This window comes from Balaenoptera ricei, chromosome X (genome assembly GCF_028023285.1).
Source record: "Balaenoptera ricei isolate mBalRic1 chromosome X, mBalRic1.hap2, whole genome shotgun sequence".
Taxonomy (NCBI): domain Eukaryota; kingdom Metazoa; phylum Chordata; class Mammalia; order Artiodactyla; family Balaenopteridae; genus Balaenoptera; species Balaenoptera ricei.
In genome coordinates this window covers 49,643,824-49,660,417 of record NC_082660.1, presented here as the reverse complement: position 1 = coordinate 49,660,417, position 16,594 = coordinate 49,643,824, and the positions used below count along the sequence as shown (strand labels likewise).

The window sequence follows — 16,594 nt, the reverse complement described above, 5'->3', positions numbered from 1 at the left end:
AAGGCATTATCCATAAAAGGAAAAAATGGTAAGTTAAACTGCATCAAAATTAAAACCTTTTTATTTTTAAAAGACATTAAGTGAATGAAAAGGCAAGCTACAGAGTAGGATAAAATATTTGCAAATCATATATCTTATAAGGCCTTTGCATCCAGAATACATACAAAACACCTAAAACTCAATAATTTAGAAAATGAGCTATCCAATAGCCTAAAATGGGCCAAAGATTTGAACACATACTTCACCAAAGAAGATATATGGATGGCAAATAAACACATGAAAGTGTGCTTAACACCATTAGGAAGTGCAAATCAAAGCTACAATGAGATACCACATTTCACCCACTAGAATGGCTATAAATAACAGAAAAAAAGAAAATAACAAGTATTGTAAAGGATTTGGAGGAAATGGGATTTTCATATGCTGCCTGTGGGAATGTAAAATTTTACAACAGCTTTGGAAAACATTTTGGCAATTTATTTAAAAGTTAAACATGCACTTGCCATATGATCCAGGCATTCCATTCATAGTTATTTACTCAAGAGAAATGAAAACATATATCCACTCAACAACTTGCAGACAAATGGTTATAGTAGCTTTATTTGTAATAGCCAAATGCTGCAAACAGCCCAAATGTCCATAAACAGGTAAGCAGATAAACAAGTTGTGGTATTTTGGTATGTCAATACAATGAGATAGTACTCAACAACAACAACGCCAAAAAAAAAAGAAGAAAAGAAAGAAAGAAAAAAGAACTCTTGATACACACGATGGCATGGATGAATCTCACAATAATTATGCCAACTGAAAGAAGTCAGACCAAAGGAAGAAAGAAAGAAAGAAAGAAAGAAAGAAAGAAAGAAAGAAAGAAAGAAATGAGTATTGTGTATTTCCATTTATATAAACAGCAGGAAATTTGATATAATCTACTGTTTACCTGGGGATAAAGGAGGGGCGGGAAGGGGCTGTAGGAGGAGATTACAAAGGGGCATGAGGAAATTTTGGTGGTGAAGGGTATGATCATTATCTTGATTATGAGGTTTCACAGGTATATACATATGTCAAAACATCGAGTTATATGCTTTAGCTGTGTAGTTTATTGTACACCAATTACATCTCAAAAACTGTAATAAAAACAGCAAGGAGATATGGTATCTCGCCTATCAGATTGCTAATTAATAATATACTTGATAATGTTTAGGGCTGGTGTTAGACGGAGAGAAACAGTTACTCTCTACACAATATCGGTGATACTCACCATGAAATGACACAACCATTCAAGGAAGTCAAGCTAGATAGATGCATCAAAGTTTAAATGTTCAAAACCACCTGAACCAACAATTGTGTGACTAGAAATACATTCTAACTAAGGGGACATGTTTACAAATGTGACAGGATAATGACAATAACATTGCTTCTAAACGTGAGCAAATATTCTATGTATTCAGCAGTAGGGTTATGGTGGAATGAATTATGATGCAGCTCTACAGGATAATATTATGAACTAAAAACGTCATGTTTGCCTCAAGATCCTCAGGTGATGCATATAAAGGCAATAAAACTTGGCCCCTAGAAATAATGGTTTACAATAACCAAAATCCCTGTGCCTGTGTACATTTTGGCATCCATGTCTTCAAATACACTGTTCTATTTGTATAACACTTTCCCTGACTCTTCCCCCTGCTTAACTCCTACTGAACTTTCAGGTCTCAGTCTAAATGTCATTGTTTACTTAGAGATACCTTCCCTGACTACACTAAGGTAGACTGATTTTCCCTGCTTTGGGCCTGTATGTCTCATCCAGGATTCTCCTAACCAAAGATGGCACCTGTCACACTCAGCTTTTTCAATTAGACTGTGATCTCACCCTTAAAATCTCAATGAGTAGACCAGTGCCTGGCATGTAATATATGTTCAGTAAATATGATTCCTAAATGAATAAGGTGCCCGGCACATAGTGGGTAATCAGTGAATGGTAACCATTGCTATTGCTACTACTATTTTATTCCGGACTAGATGCTTTGGGAGGAGAGGAGTTAGGATGCCAATGAGAATATCAAATATCACAGATTGCTGAACAGCAGAGAAATTTAGATGTAGGGGGCTAATCCTGAGGATGGTGCTGAATTTTTAGATATCACTGGGGATACTTTAGGGGAACACATACTCAGCAGTCCAGAGACAGCTATTATTAATTGTACATGCCCCACAAGACACACTTTATTCTAAGTGCTTTACATTTATTAACTCATTCAATACTTAAAACAAGAGCTCTACCAGAAAGTTATATCATTACATGATTTTACAAATGAGAACACCGAGGCACAGAAAAGTTCAAACCTTTCTAAGGTTCACAGTCTCATGTATGATGGAATTCAGAATTGATCCCACATAGTCACCCTTCAGAGCCCATGCCTTTAACTACTGTGCACTATTGCCTCCTCCTAGATGACCAGAAGAGGAGTCACTGGAAATCCTTTTTTTTATGGCTAAGGACAGTTGGGTTGCATTACATAGTTTTATAGATGAGGCAGGGAGAAAAAGAGACCTATGGAAGATGGTGTAGTAAGTAAAGGGTCTAGATATCCTGCCCAACATTCCAATTTTCTCCTCCATAGGGCCAGCACTTTGCCTGTTTCCTCTGGTGTTTCTCTCTTGGCACGACAGCATGCAGACAATTATTCACAGTTAAACTAAAAAGTAAAAGAATTGTACAGAAAGCATGTGCTTTCGTGGGGAATAAGCATGAGGTTTTTCTCACAGAACAGGATGTCTGTCAAAGTTTGAAATATAATTCTGTGTAGCCTGCAAAATGATTTTATAAATGGATTTTACCGTGAGAATATTTTCTGGAAAAATTGTGAACGATTGAAATGGGCTTCAGAAATATGAGTGGTTTTGTTTTTCTTTTTTATTTGTCAGCATTGTTGATTGTGATCACTTAATACATACTACCCATCAGAAGAAAAAAATAAAATATAAAACTCCAAAATTGTCACAAAACCTGTGGGAGGAAGGGAAGAAAGGAACTCTCAACGCTTAGTTCCACTAGGACAGTTTCAGGACCCAACTTTTGACTCCAAGCTCACACTCTCTTTCAAATCTTCTTCCTCACTAGTGTTACCAGCTTCACTTGTTTTGATATCTTACATCTTGGCTATAGAATTCTCATCCACTATCAGCAGTGTCCTCAGCTAATCAGAGTTGCTTGAGTTTAACATCTGTCATGTGACATGGAGATCACATGACCTAAAGAGAGTGAGCCTCCGTGGATGCACAAAAACCTTTGTGTGTAAATATAAAGAAAAAGGTATGAGAAAAAAAAACTAAAGAAAATTATTAACATTAGTTATCTCTGGGCAGGTTGGTGAAACCACGTGAAGTCCATTTGTTTAGGGAGCACAGATGCTCAAAGTTCATGACAAAATGTAGCCTCTCAGAAATCCTGAATGTCAAAACCCACCTTTGGCACATGATTGTGCACTTACGTGACCACAAAGAGCTCTGTTTACAAGGGGAGATGAAAACCAGGCTTGGATGGAAACTGGAATGTAAGCAGAGGCATCTCTGAGAAGGAATACTGGATGTAATGGATAGAGGTTAGTGTGTAATTGTAACCTGGTTAAAGTGGGAGAGGCACAGAACACTTTGGAACCTGGTGCAGCCTCTGCTTTTCCTGACGACTTTCCAGTTAACTCTTCTCTTACTGGTATGATTCTTTGTGTGTTTGTTTCTGAGAGGCAGGATGTCTGAAGGGGTTGTGTATGGCTGTTATGGGCTGAAAGTGTGTTTCCCCAAAATCAGTATATTGAAGTCCTACCTTCAATGTGACTGTATTTGGAGATGGGACCTCTAAGGAAGTAATTAAAATTAAATGAGGTCATAAGGGTGGTGCCCTGATCCCATAGGATTGTTTTCCTTAAACAGAGAGCTTGCTCTCTCTCACTCTCTCTCTCTGTACACAAAGGGGGAAGGGTAAGCTGTGACAAAGTGAGAGAGTGGCATGGACATATATACACTACCAAACGTAAAATAGATAGCTACTGGGAAGCAGCTGCATAGCACAGGGAGATCAGCTCGGTGTTTTGTGATCACCTAGAGGGGTGGGATAGGGAGGGTGGGAGGGAGGGAGATGCAGGAGGGAAGAGATATGGGGATATATGTTTACATATAGCTGATTCACTTTGTTATAAAGCAGAAACTAACACACCATTGTAAAGCAATTAAACTCCAATAAAGATGTTAAAAAAAAGACTAAATTAGTTTATTAACTTGCTTACAAGCTTTTATTAAATGCAGCAAACATTTATCGAAGGCTTTTTTATGTGCAAAGTGTTTATCCTGGTTCTGGATTGTACTATCTATTACTTATCAGGTTATTTGTTATTAATTCTTGAGCAAATTCTACCTTCTTCAATTATAGAAATAATCACATTATCATAAATGCTTACTTGTAATTTATTGCAGAGTGAGTATAATCTAAACAAAAACAGGAGTGGTGAGAATGGAGAATATGAAAAGATTTTGAAAAAGCTACTTTTTCCAGGTTTATTAAGATATAACTGAAAAAACTGTATGTATTTACTGTGTAAAATGTGATGATTTGATATACATATACATTGTGAACTGAATACTACAGTTAAGCTAATTAACATATCTATCACTTCATATGGTTATCATGTTTTGTGTGTGGTAAGAACATTTAAGATCTACTCTCCTAGCAAATTTCAAGTATACAATACAGTATTATTAAACTATAGGCATCATGCTGTAAAAAAAAAAAAAAAAAAAAAAAAAAGGAGTCATGTGAACACACAGAGAGAATGCAGACATCTGCGGAGAGCCTTCACCAGATAATGACCCTATTGGACCTTGATCTGGAACTTCTAGTCTCCAGAACTGTGAGAAAATAAATTTCTGTTATTTAAGCCTCTCAGTCTGTGGTATTTGGTTATGGCAGCCCCAGAAGACTAAGACAATGTGGGTTGGGAAGTGGTTTATGAGAAAAGGAATTATGATTTAGAAATGTTTCATATTTGTAGACTGAACCAATGAATTGTTTTACTATTGGAAATATTAAAGAAGCTTTACTCACTTGAGTGCAGAGTAACAGTATAATATTGCCTTACTAAAATGGAAAACTCACTTGACTTTTTCCAAAGTTTTCAAAGCAAGTCCTAAAATGATTTTCTGCACAGCATCTTACTGAGACATTACTACTTAAGTACTAAAAGAAAATTGAGGCTCTTTAAATATAAAATGACTTTTAAATCTATTTTACTCTTTACTTAATTATTTTTTAATGCCTAACAATCCTTCCTAAACATTGTGAGTTCTCATTTTCTGCCTAGGCTACGGATGTTAGACTTGCTCATCCCTATATTATTTCACTCCATGCACTCTCCCAGGGTGAGCTCATCTTTCTTAAATTTATTATCTATGTGTTGATGATTCCTGGATCTCTCACTGTAGCCTAGATGTCTTTACAAACTCCAGACTCCTTTATCTAGCTGCCCATCTGATGAACTCACTAACGTATCCCAGGGAACCTCAAATGCATAATGTTCAAAACTGAACCAAAGTCATTTCTCCTTGCTAACCTGTTCCTCCCTTTTTTCGTACCTGTTTTAAGAAATGGTACTAGCACTCAATAAATTACCCCCCAAAAAATTGAACAAATAAACACCCATTTTGTTCCTGCTGGACCTCTCTCTTTCTCTTGCTTTTCATAGTCAATAGGATACAAACTCTAGTCTATTTTGACACATGTATGTCTCTAACACTGTCCATTACTCACCATCTCTACTGCCACCATAGGGACCCAAGTATAAGAGGATATTAAATGGAATATTTGCAGTTTACCATGAATTTCTGATTGTGGTCACTAGGTACAAACATCTGAGTACTAGTCTAAGGAAATCATCAAAAAAATCGTAACCTGGCATTAACTCAACATTTGCTATGAGCTGGCAGAATTGCAAATACTAATACTAAAAATTTCCTGAACCAAACAATCCATTCCCAGAGAAGACTCTAATTCACTTAGTGTTGGGTCACTGTCAGAGAGAAGGTATGTTGTGATGAGGGAGTTGACCCCCATTGTAGCTCCCAGGTTAATAAGGCTTCTACGTGTCATGAAACATTAACTCCTAGCAACAGTGGAGTAGGTATAATTGGCCTGCAGGTAAGACTCAGCCTAAGATCCGCCCAGAATTCTGACCACTCTGAGGTGAGGAGTGGGGTTATGCTCACCTGGGATTCCCTCAGTTGCCTGTTACTTCCAATCCTTTACACAAGCAATCCTTGATCCTTCAGACTGCTCCACACCTCAGTCCTGACAGTATTGTGTTAAGGGTTTGGGTTATAATATCAAACAAACCTAGGCTCAAACCCAGGCCAAACAACTTAACTCTGACGTTGAGAAAGTTGTATAGTCCTGTTATGTCTAGCATGACTCATCTGCAGAATTATGGGCATAATAGTAACTACCTAATAGGGTTACTGTGGGGATCAAGTGAAATGATGTATGCAAAATGGCTGACACAGAGAAGCTGTTCAAGAAATGGTTCCAATTATTAGAGATACCCTACTCCCATTCCTCTTCTGTATCCATGCTTCTTACCTATGTAAGGAGCCTACTAGTCAGATTTCCACATCTATAAGACGTAAATGAGAGTGCTCACCTTTCAAGAAAGTTGTGAGAATTAAATGAGATAATGTATGCTAAATCCTGACCTGACAGGTACTAAGTTAATGATTTAAAACAGAGGGACCCATGTTGGAAACTCTACACAGAGACGGAAACAGAGAGTTGAGTGTGCCCCTGTGAATGGATGGTCACCTTCATGCCTATGTGCACACAGGTGTGCATACACACTGGGGGGCTGAGTCCCCAAGGTCTTCCACTCCCTAGTCACGACAAGCTCAGGACCTGGGCAATCCTGGGTCTGAATGTCAAGCACACTGTGGCTCTGCCTAGAGATGCTGAAGTAGGAAGGTAAGTTGCCTCAATTCCACATTCATTCATTCATTCATTCAATCCATCAGGTCTCACTTTTTGAGGACTTTCTATGGACCACCAGGCCCCACTGAGCTAGCAAGGAGCCAGATGCAACATCTGAAGCGTTTAGTCTGGTGGTGAACAGTGAGTGGTGACCCCCTCGGGAGGAACTTCCTATGACTACATGCAAGATATAGTTGGATAAGGAGAAAGGAGGTGGCATAAAGCCAGGAAGGAGAATGCTGCATAAATCTCGATAAGAAACCCTGTAAGGGAAGGTGTGTGGAAACAGGAATGGCCTCATTTATGATTCAGAGGAGAAAATTAAAATATCAGTGGAATCAGGGAAGTGGGTCAAAAATCCTGACTCCATCACCTGTCAGAGATTTGATATCAGGCCTCAGATGCCTCAGATGCCTTGTATCTACATTGGGCATCCTAATGAGAGTGACCAATTATTTTTTACTGTGAGACAATGCACAATAAAAATAGCAGAGGGAAGTTACTTATTATTGACATTATGAATAATAATATGCCAGAGCTAAGATATATGTTGAAGAAAGAAAGGCAACAATTGTTAATTGGCTAAGAATAAGCAACATTTCAGTTAACAGCTGGGGAACTTTAATGTGACTGCATACTTAGGTTATTTTCTGGAGGCAGATATTCCACCTCGCCCTCAGAGTCATCCCCACCCTTAAACAGAAAGCACGAAGGATGGGGATTCCCCATAGAAAAATGTTTGGGCATGTCCAGGAGTAGACCCTAAAGTCTACGAGTGGCAGGCACCTCGGGCTCACAAGAGCACACAGGCAGATTTCATGGGCCTGATACTTGGCACCTTTTGTTCAGATTGTCACTGATGTCACTTGAGGCGATTTGACACCCTGAAAACCCCACAGAACCTCAAGGTGAATTTTAGGAAGCGCCATCACTCCTGTGATGATGTGGAGTCAACTAATGAACTCACTTTGGGGTTTGGGGGGGGACTTGTGATTCTGAGAAAAGTGTAGGAAACCCAGTATGGAGTTACCCTTGCTTAAGGAGAGAATTTCCTCCAAGGCACAAATGCCATGGATGATATCTAGTCTTCCCACAATTCTGAGGACTGGCTGCACCCTGCTGTATTCTGTGCCCAGTGTGCTGGGAGACGCTGAGCATTAGCAAGCCTTCTGTAGGCATCTGAAATCCAATGATCCTACAGAGAGTAAACCTAACAAAGGCCCTCCCCTCTCCCCGTAAAAGGCCAAGGCACCTAAGAGAAGAGCAAGGCAGCCAACCCGCTTCTCCTCCCGCCTTCCTAATCTCATCACTTACCCAAGCCAGAACACTGGGAGGCCCAGTTAACCTGTTTCTTCCCCTCACTACCCAGATCCAAGCAATCCCCAAGGCTTGTTGATTCGGTCTTCTAATCAGCTCTGGTATCCATTCCCTTCTCTCCATCTTCACTGCCATCACTCTATTTCAGGCACCACTATCATTAGCCTAGATGAAGGCAATAGCCTCTAATGAGGTCTTCCATCCACCCCTCCCACCTCCCTCAGAGTCCAGTCTCCACACTGCAGCCAAAGAGGCTTTGCTAAATCACTGATCTGACCTTATCAGTCGCTTGCTGGAAACCATTCAGTGATGTCCCATTGGGTGGCTTTGGGATAATATTCAACCACCCTTATGCATCATAAAATTATTTAAGATTCAGGAAAACTCATAAATCACCTTGATTTCGACTGAAGTAGAAGGAAGATTTTAATCATTCATCAAAAATCCTGAACATAAACTTGGCTCTCATACTCAATTGGATATACTGCTCATTTAAGAAAAAAATTCTAGTAAACAAATGATTGAACTGTTATTGCAGCATTGTTTGTAGAGGGGGAACATACTTTGGAGACACAGGATACCAGGCCAACAGATGAATGCCTGAAAAGATTATGGTAAAACCACTGCAAGGAACATCATTCAGCCATTATAATGAAAGACTTACAGGTATGAGTTGAGCAAATTTTATTGTTGATTAGCAAAAAGAATGAAGTGAAAATTGTATATAGAAGGATCTAATTTTTATAAATGAAGCAAAGCAGAAATCCATGTGGTCTATGTAAACACATCCGTGCAGACACACTCAGTAAGTCCACTCCTAGATGGTGACCCTAGAGATGTTCACATGTTCTCAGGGGATAGGTACACAAAGACTGATAAGAGCATTGTTTTGTTTTGTTTTGTTTTTTTTTCTGGAAAACTAGAAACTGCAAAAGTCTGGGTCATCAGGAGAAAGATAAATTGCAAATACTGAAAGAAATAGTATACAAACATGAAAATGACCTAGAGCTACATTAAACAACTTGCATAAACATTTTTTAAAAATCCTATGTAATGTGTATGGACACAGAAATAGGTAGCAAATATGTACAACTTGTCCTGGGTATAATAGTTACTGAATTCATGATAGCAGATGCCACTGAAGAAGGAGAGAGTGGTGTGGATCTGGGAAGAGGTAAACAGAGGGTTTTACCATATCTGTAATGTAAAGGTTAGGCCAAGGTAGGGCCTAATTTTTAAATTTGACACAGCAGGGCACTGGTTATGCAGGTGTTTGTAATATTAATTTTATTCTTGTCCCTATGTTTGTGATTAATTTGCAGTAAAAATATTCTATTCTCAAACCCAGCAAACGATCCTCAAAAGTAATCACATGGCTTTTGTTTCATGACTGTAGGAGTGCACATGCTATAGACCTCCTTGCAATACCCTAATTCTTGGAAACTGTAAAATAAGTCCATGCCTGCAGTGTGAAATGATTCAGAGCAATGATTCTTCAACAGACCAGAAATAGTGAGGAGCCCAGCCCCTGAATGAGGGACATCAGATAGGGTCAGACTCACTTGTTCAAGTAGCGGTGGCCCGCAGTCTGTGCAAGCGTTGTTGCAAATGGAGAGACTGGCCCAAGGGTGCTCTGTGCCCTCGGGAGGTGCTTGCTGGAATCAGAACAGGGCCTACAGACAACTGAATGATGATTAGTTACAGCGGTCGGAGTAGTGTGGATTGACCCCTGCATTACCCTCTCTATCCCACCCGCAGCACTTATGACCAGGTGGTGGCTTTGGCAATGTCTGCCCAGGTAAGAGCAATGCCTAAGGAAACTTGGTCATATAACCAGGACAGTGCCTGGGATAGGGGGTTTAGTAGACAGCCCCAGAGAAGAACAAGGTGCATCAACACCCACAAGAATTGTTGCCAAGGTATCCAGCCCAGTCTCGTATCCCTCCCCAGTTCCTCCCAGTACTTTCACTGAAAATATGACAATAATATAAATTCACCTCAACGGGTAGTCACAGTTCTTATTCATTAGGCACTCCCCATGAGTGAGGCACACATATGACTTGTGTATTAGTTTCCTTCTGCTGATGTAACAAATTACCACGAATTCAGTGGCTTAAGGCAATCAAATTTAATCTTTTACAGTTCTGGGGGTCAGAAGTCTAAAATGTGCCTGCAGGTCTGTGTTCCTCCTGAAGGCTCAAGGGGAGAATCCATTTCCTTGTCTTCTCCAGCTTCTAGAGGCACCCTACTTTCCTGGGCTCATACCCTCTTCCTCCATCTACAAGGCCAGCAATGTAGCATCTTCTCTCCTCTTTGATCTCTGCTTCCATCCTTACACCTTTCACTGAATCTAACTCTACTCTCCCCCTTCTATAGGGACTCTCTGTTTACCTTGGGCCCGCCCAGATAGTCCAGGATAATCCTCCTCTAAAGATCCTGAACTTAATCACACCTGCAAAATTCCCCTTTGCCATATAAGGTAGCATATTCACAGATTCTGGGGATAGGGGTGTGGACATCTTTGAGAACTGGGGGGACATTTTCAACCTACCTCATCTTGCATGAGATATTTCCCTTTAATCTTCACAACACCACTATGGTATGCTTATTCACAGATGGAGAAACTGAGGCTTAGAAAGGTTAAATAACATGCTGGACTTGACACAGCTTGGAAGGGGCAGAGCCAAGTATGGAAAACCTAGTAAGGTGAGTAAGGATCCCTTGCCTTGCCCTTCTACACATCTGTCCCTTTTCTCGTCTCTTTCCCTTCTGCTCCTATCCCAAGGGAGCAAGAACACTCCCTTCCATGTTAAGCCTCCTTGCACCACCAAATGTGCACTCAGTTGGAGCAGCTGTGAGGTGTGCGATGGCAGAAGGTGGAGCTTAGAAATCTGGAGATGTGAGCCCCAATACTGACATTCAACAGCAGTACTATGATCTTGGGCAAGAGAGGTAATCTCTCTTTAGCTTCACTGGTGATTGAAGGTTGTTGTAAAGATTCCAGTTTGGAGGTAGTTTAGGCACATAGCCTACCACAGCGATGTTAGTTTCCCTCCTCTCTTTGTACTTCTCAGGCCCTCACAAGTCAGCTGCCCTTCCTTTGTCATGTCCTACTTACTCTAGACAGACCTGTGGTCCACAATGTCCCAAGGCATGGTTTTATGATTTCCTCCTGTTACTATCATGCCTGGCAATATTCTTGCTATTAAAAACACTGCGTTTCTTGACTAATAACCTCCGTGGCCTGTCTTACATAAATGTGATTTCTGTTAAGCTTTTGGGAACACTGAGAGTAGCTCACGACCTAAAGCCTGTTCCTGATTACTCCTTTGAGGAAATCTGTTGAGAGCCACAGCCCTAGGTTGTACACTGCTTAAGGATAGGCTCTGATCTTCCTGGGTGCTATGCAGAGCTGCCTCGTCCTTGTTGTGGGTTGGAGCAAAGGTTCACTAAGATGAATGGAGTGACAGGGAAATGGCACCCCCTCCTCAGTCAGCTGGTTGGTGGACAGAAGGTAATGCAGCAACAAGCATACACTACCCCAAGTTCATTTATGGTGAGGCTTCACCGACAGGAGGTCTTGGTAAGCTCTGGGTATAAAGAAAACTTGAGTTAGAAAGTAACCCCTGGGAAGAAAATTAGTTTGCTGGATTGCATTCCCATAAAATGCCATCAGAAAGGAGAAGCTTTTGGAAACAATATGGGTGATTTTGCAATCCTCTAGTCACACAGATTCCCAAACAGCAAACACAAAACATACAAACAAGAAACAACTGAACTCAGAGGAACCTGCTCTAACTCAGGGTTGCCGGTATGTGCTGTTGGATTTGCAGAGAGCCTCACAAGAAGCCTGGCATACAGGGCAAGAGGGATTAGCCTTTTCTGCTTGTTCAGAGGATAAATCACAGGACACAGATGTTAGGTTAAACTCATCAAGGTCAAGAGCTTGTAAATGACAGGGGCTGGGCCAGAACTCATGTTCCCATGTCTCAGTTCAACGCTCGTATTGAGTTCCTCAGTACCAGGCATTCCCTTTCTACACGTGTACAGAGGACTGGGCCTTGTTGGGTGATTCAGCTGGCAATTCTGCTTTCTAAACGGGACACACTTTCCCAGCCCAGAACTTATTCACTGGGTGTAGACATATCCTATTCCAGCAACTCTACCAAGGGCTAGGAGACATCAAGGGGAGAGACAGGGTCCCTTCCCTCATTGGGATTACAATCTGAAATCCTGTCAAACAAACATTTCATCTCTTCCAGCCAAGCAGGTAGAAAGCATTCACTTGCTTTTAAAAACATGTGCAAAATCTTCCATTTCATGTATTCCTTCAAAGTGCATTTATTTATTAAATGCCACTCTCACACACTGCTTGAAACACCTTGAGAGAGGCAGCGGCTGTGCTTTCTGTGTGATGCGTGCTTTTTATTTATTATCTCATTTAATTCTCACCACCCTATGAGACCACTGGTACTTTAATTAACTCCACTCTATAGATGAGGAAATGGAGGCTCAGAGAGGTGAAGTGACTTGTGCAAAATAGTATCTTTGGAATGACGTAAGAAAGATATGGAGTGCTTGCTATAGAAAGCAAAAAATGGGGAACAAAAATGGGCTCATTACACTTTTGTGCCGACCAAGAAGAGCTTCAGGGAGGAAGAGGCCTCTGAGCAAGCAGTCGGAATTTAGGTAATTGGAGATGAGAGGAAAGGCATTTCACGCAGAGGAAACAGTGAGCCAAGACCTGGAGTGGATAAAGTTCATAGTATGCTATGAATTATATTCGGATTACAGAATGAAAGAAAGAAGCAAAATAAATCCGGTATTCAGGTAGACTGGAGCCAAGAAACCTTGGAGCCAACCTGCACTCTACCACCCACTCCTTATTCACCACTTCCATCCAATCAGTCTCTAAAGCCTGTCAGTGATCACCCTTAAAATGTCTTTCTGCCTCTCCATCCCCATGGCAACCACCTTAAGGCTCACTTTCATTCCCTCTTGCTTCTTATTCTAATTGCTTCCTAAATGACCTGCCAGACAATAGTCTGCTCCTCTGTGAGGCTGTACAAATGCCAAGTCTGATCCAGTCGGTGCCCTGCTTAATAATCTCGTGAATATATAACATTTTAAAGGCTCTGCACCTCTTGCACACTGTTCGTTTTTGCAGTCCCATCTCCTCTCATCACCCAGCACACAGGCCACAGCCCTATGCGGGCCCTGGAATTAATCAGTATACACAGAGCCACCTTCTGAGAACAAGGTGAGTGAATGAATATGCTGTGTAAGCCAAGACAGGAAAGGAGAGCTGGGACCAGTTAATTCCTTCTAAGAATACACTCCTGTCCCTCCCCCATGGTCTCAAACACACTCCCAGTCTGGGAATAGAGTAGACACCCACTCTTTCCCAAGACCCGCCAGCCAATCTTGTACTAGACTGAAAAATGCAGGAACCCTATACTATTTATTTCTTCTTTACGTACCCCTGTCCTTGCCAATCCCAAGCCGTCATTTCTCCCCTAGTCCCACCCCTGCTTAGGCCTGTCCGTTCTTCTATCTGACAGCGGAAGTCTGTCTGTAGGAACCGCCCACTTCCTTTTGGAGTTTGGGGATTGCGTGGCAGGTGAGGCGGAGTCAGCCCTGCATTCTTGTGCTTTGCTGCTGGGGCGAGTGCTGGGGGCGGCTGCTAGTGCATGTCGGCTTACGTGGGTGTTAGCTTTGTAGCTGAAAACGTCTCGCTTGTTACAAAGACACTATTGACGTTGGTGGCTTCAGCGGCGGCCACTTTTTAAAGTAGAGATAGCTTTTTTCTGCAGAGGTTACAGTCATCTTTCCCTAGGATTGCTATAGGCTCCGTGCCCCTAGCAGAAGATATGCCACGGGGACGAAAGAGTCGGCGTCGCCGTAACGCAAGGGCCGCAGAAGAGAACCGCAACAATCGTAAGATACAGGCCTCAGAAACCTCCGAGACCCCGATGGCCGCCTCTTTGGTCCCGAGCACCCCCGAGGACGACCTGAGCGGCCCACAGGAAGACCCAAGCACTCCAGAGGAGGCCTCCACCACTCCCGAGGAAGCCTCGAGCACTGCTCTAGCGCAGAAGCCCTCGGTAGCCAGGAGCAATTTTCAAGGCACCAAGAAAAGTCTCCTGATGTCTATATTAGCCCTCATCTTCATCATGGGCAACAGCGCCAAGGAGGCCCTGGTCTGGAAAGTGCTGGGAAAGTTGGGGATGCAGCCTGGCCGGCAGCACAGCATCTTTGGAGATCCAAAGAAGGTCGTTACAGAAGAGTTTGTGCGCAGAGGGTACCTGATTTATAAGCCGGTGCCCCGTAGCAGTCCTGTGGAGTACGAGTTCTTCTGGGGACCTCGAGCACACGTGGAATCAAGCAAGCTGAAAGTCATGCATTTTGTGGCAAGGGTGCGTAACCGATGCTCCAAGGACTGGCCATGTAATTACGATTGGGATTCTGATGATGATGCAGAAGTTGAGGCTATCCTCAATTCAGGTGCTAGGGGTTATTCTGCCCCTTAGGGAAATATGCAGCACACACTTGAGGGGGATTGGAAAGAGCTTCAAAGGTACCCCAAGGAGTAGATCATCTGGGTCCTTAGTTGAATGTAATGGGGAGTGGGGCACTATATTTGGTATTTGTGATCAGTGCTAATTGTTTGAGAAACAGAACGTTTACTTTGAATATTGTAAATTTTATTCATTTTAATACAGTGTTGATTAAGGTCATAATATGTTTTAAAATACCGTTGAAGAAGATATATTTTTTTCCGTCATTGATATTTAGTATAACAGTTTTGCTAATGTTATAAAATGAAGTCTTTGCATCATATTCTGTGATCTGATACATATTTTATATCATTAAAATAGGCTGTTCTTAAAAGTTTGAAATAACCAGTAAAATGTGAGAGAAGGATGGGACAATTCTTTCATGTCTTGCCATTCTGAAAACCTTTGTGTCTGCTGTTGTGTAAAGAAAATTTACAACTACCTTGATTTTGCTTAGTTACTGCAGAATATAGAAAAAAATAAAAGCTTAATAATGAGGACATCTTGTCCATTTATTGACCACCACTTATGTGTGAGGCACCAATCTAGGTTCTGGGGATACTCCTCAGACACAGCGCTCAGCTCTAAAGAATGTTCTAGATTATGTGAGAGAGACAAATATGTAAACTGGCAGTGTGGTAAATGCTGTAATAGGGAGTGAGCATGGGGTGCCATGAAAATGTAGAAAAGCTTATGTGACCTGTCTTGGAGGGTGGGACAGGAAAGAGGGCATCATAGGGTGCTATGAAAATCCAAGAGATGCTTAAATAAGGTTGGGGGGATTTGAAAGGGACATCAGAGCATACTATGAACATAGTATGTATTAGGTATTTTTTGGAAACGTGACCCGGCTTGGAGGACGGGGCATTGGCAAAGGGAAGGGAGCATCACAGGGTGCTGTGGAAATAGAAAATGCACTTAAATCAGCTTGAGAGGAGGACAGGGGAGAGGGTCGGTTGCAGGCAAAAGGACATTGTAGGGTACTACAGAAATTAAAAAGACGGGACTGTCAGAAAATTCTTGGTTAGTGACAACGTGAGGTCTGAAAGTAATATTGGAGATGGGGAAGGGAGTAACTTGAGGCACTAAAGGCAGCATGGACATTAGGGAAGAAACAAATTCTTTACTGAAGTATTAGGGTCATGTCAAGCGGAAAGTGGAGAAAAAGGAATGAGGTGGGGAAGAGGGGAACAGGGGCTAGAGTCTCAAAGGGCGGTAGTTACGACTAATTTTAATGAGAACAAAAATGGTTAATAATAACGATAATCCCTGAATAATGAAAAGAAAAAGGCTCCATAAAAGCAGAGCCTCCTGGATGAACCAGAGAGAGGAGTCGACCTGTGGTATCTCTGAAAGGTAAACCGGCACCTCTCTCAGGAACTGTCTTGTTAGGGTGCACAAATTGCTTTAAAGTGTGTGTGTATTGGGGTGGGGGGTGGGAGGCAGGTAGGGCAGAATTAGCACTTTGACTCTCTCCTTCAGCCAGTGTATTTAAGTCCAGAGGGCTACCTGGCATGGTGGCCCATGGTGTATGAAGTCTTGTGGTATCACGTTTCTTCCCACCTCCAGGAACTTTTACACTTTCTTTCCTCATTGTACCAAGGAGCTCAATGCTCTTCCCATCCATTCTATCACCAGGGGCTTCTGAATCCTCTACCTTGCCCTGTGGCACATCTGGAGAGGTGGGAGTCATCCCTCATATTCAAATCGGCTACAG

At 41.8% G+C, this 16,594-nt stretch overlaps 1 protein-coding gene across 1 annotated transcript; it reads left to right on the top strand.

Annotated features, from left to right (window-relative positions):
- Nucleotides 1-13,935: 13,935 nt before the first annotated feature.
- Nucleotides 13,936-15,374, top strand: MAGEH1 (MAGE family member H1). The gene has a single exon (XM_059910726.1). It carries the CDS (start codon nucleotides 14,191-14,193, stop codon nucleotides 14,848-14,850), a length of 660 nt encoding a protein of 219 aa, XP_059766709.1. The 5' UTR covers nucleotides 13,936-14,190; the 3' UTR covers nucleotides 14,851-15,374.
- The last annotated feature ends 1,220 nt before the right edge of the window (nucleotides 15,375-16,594 follow it).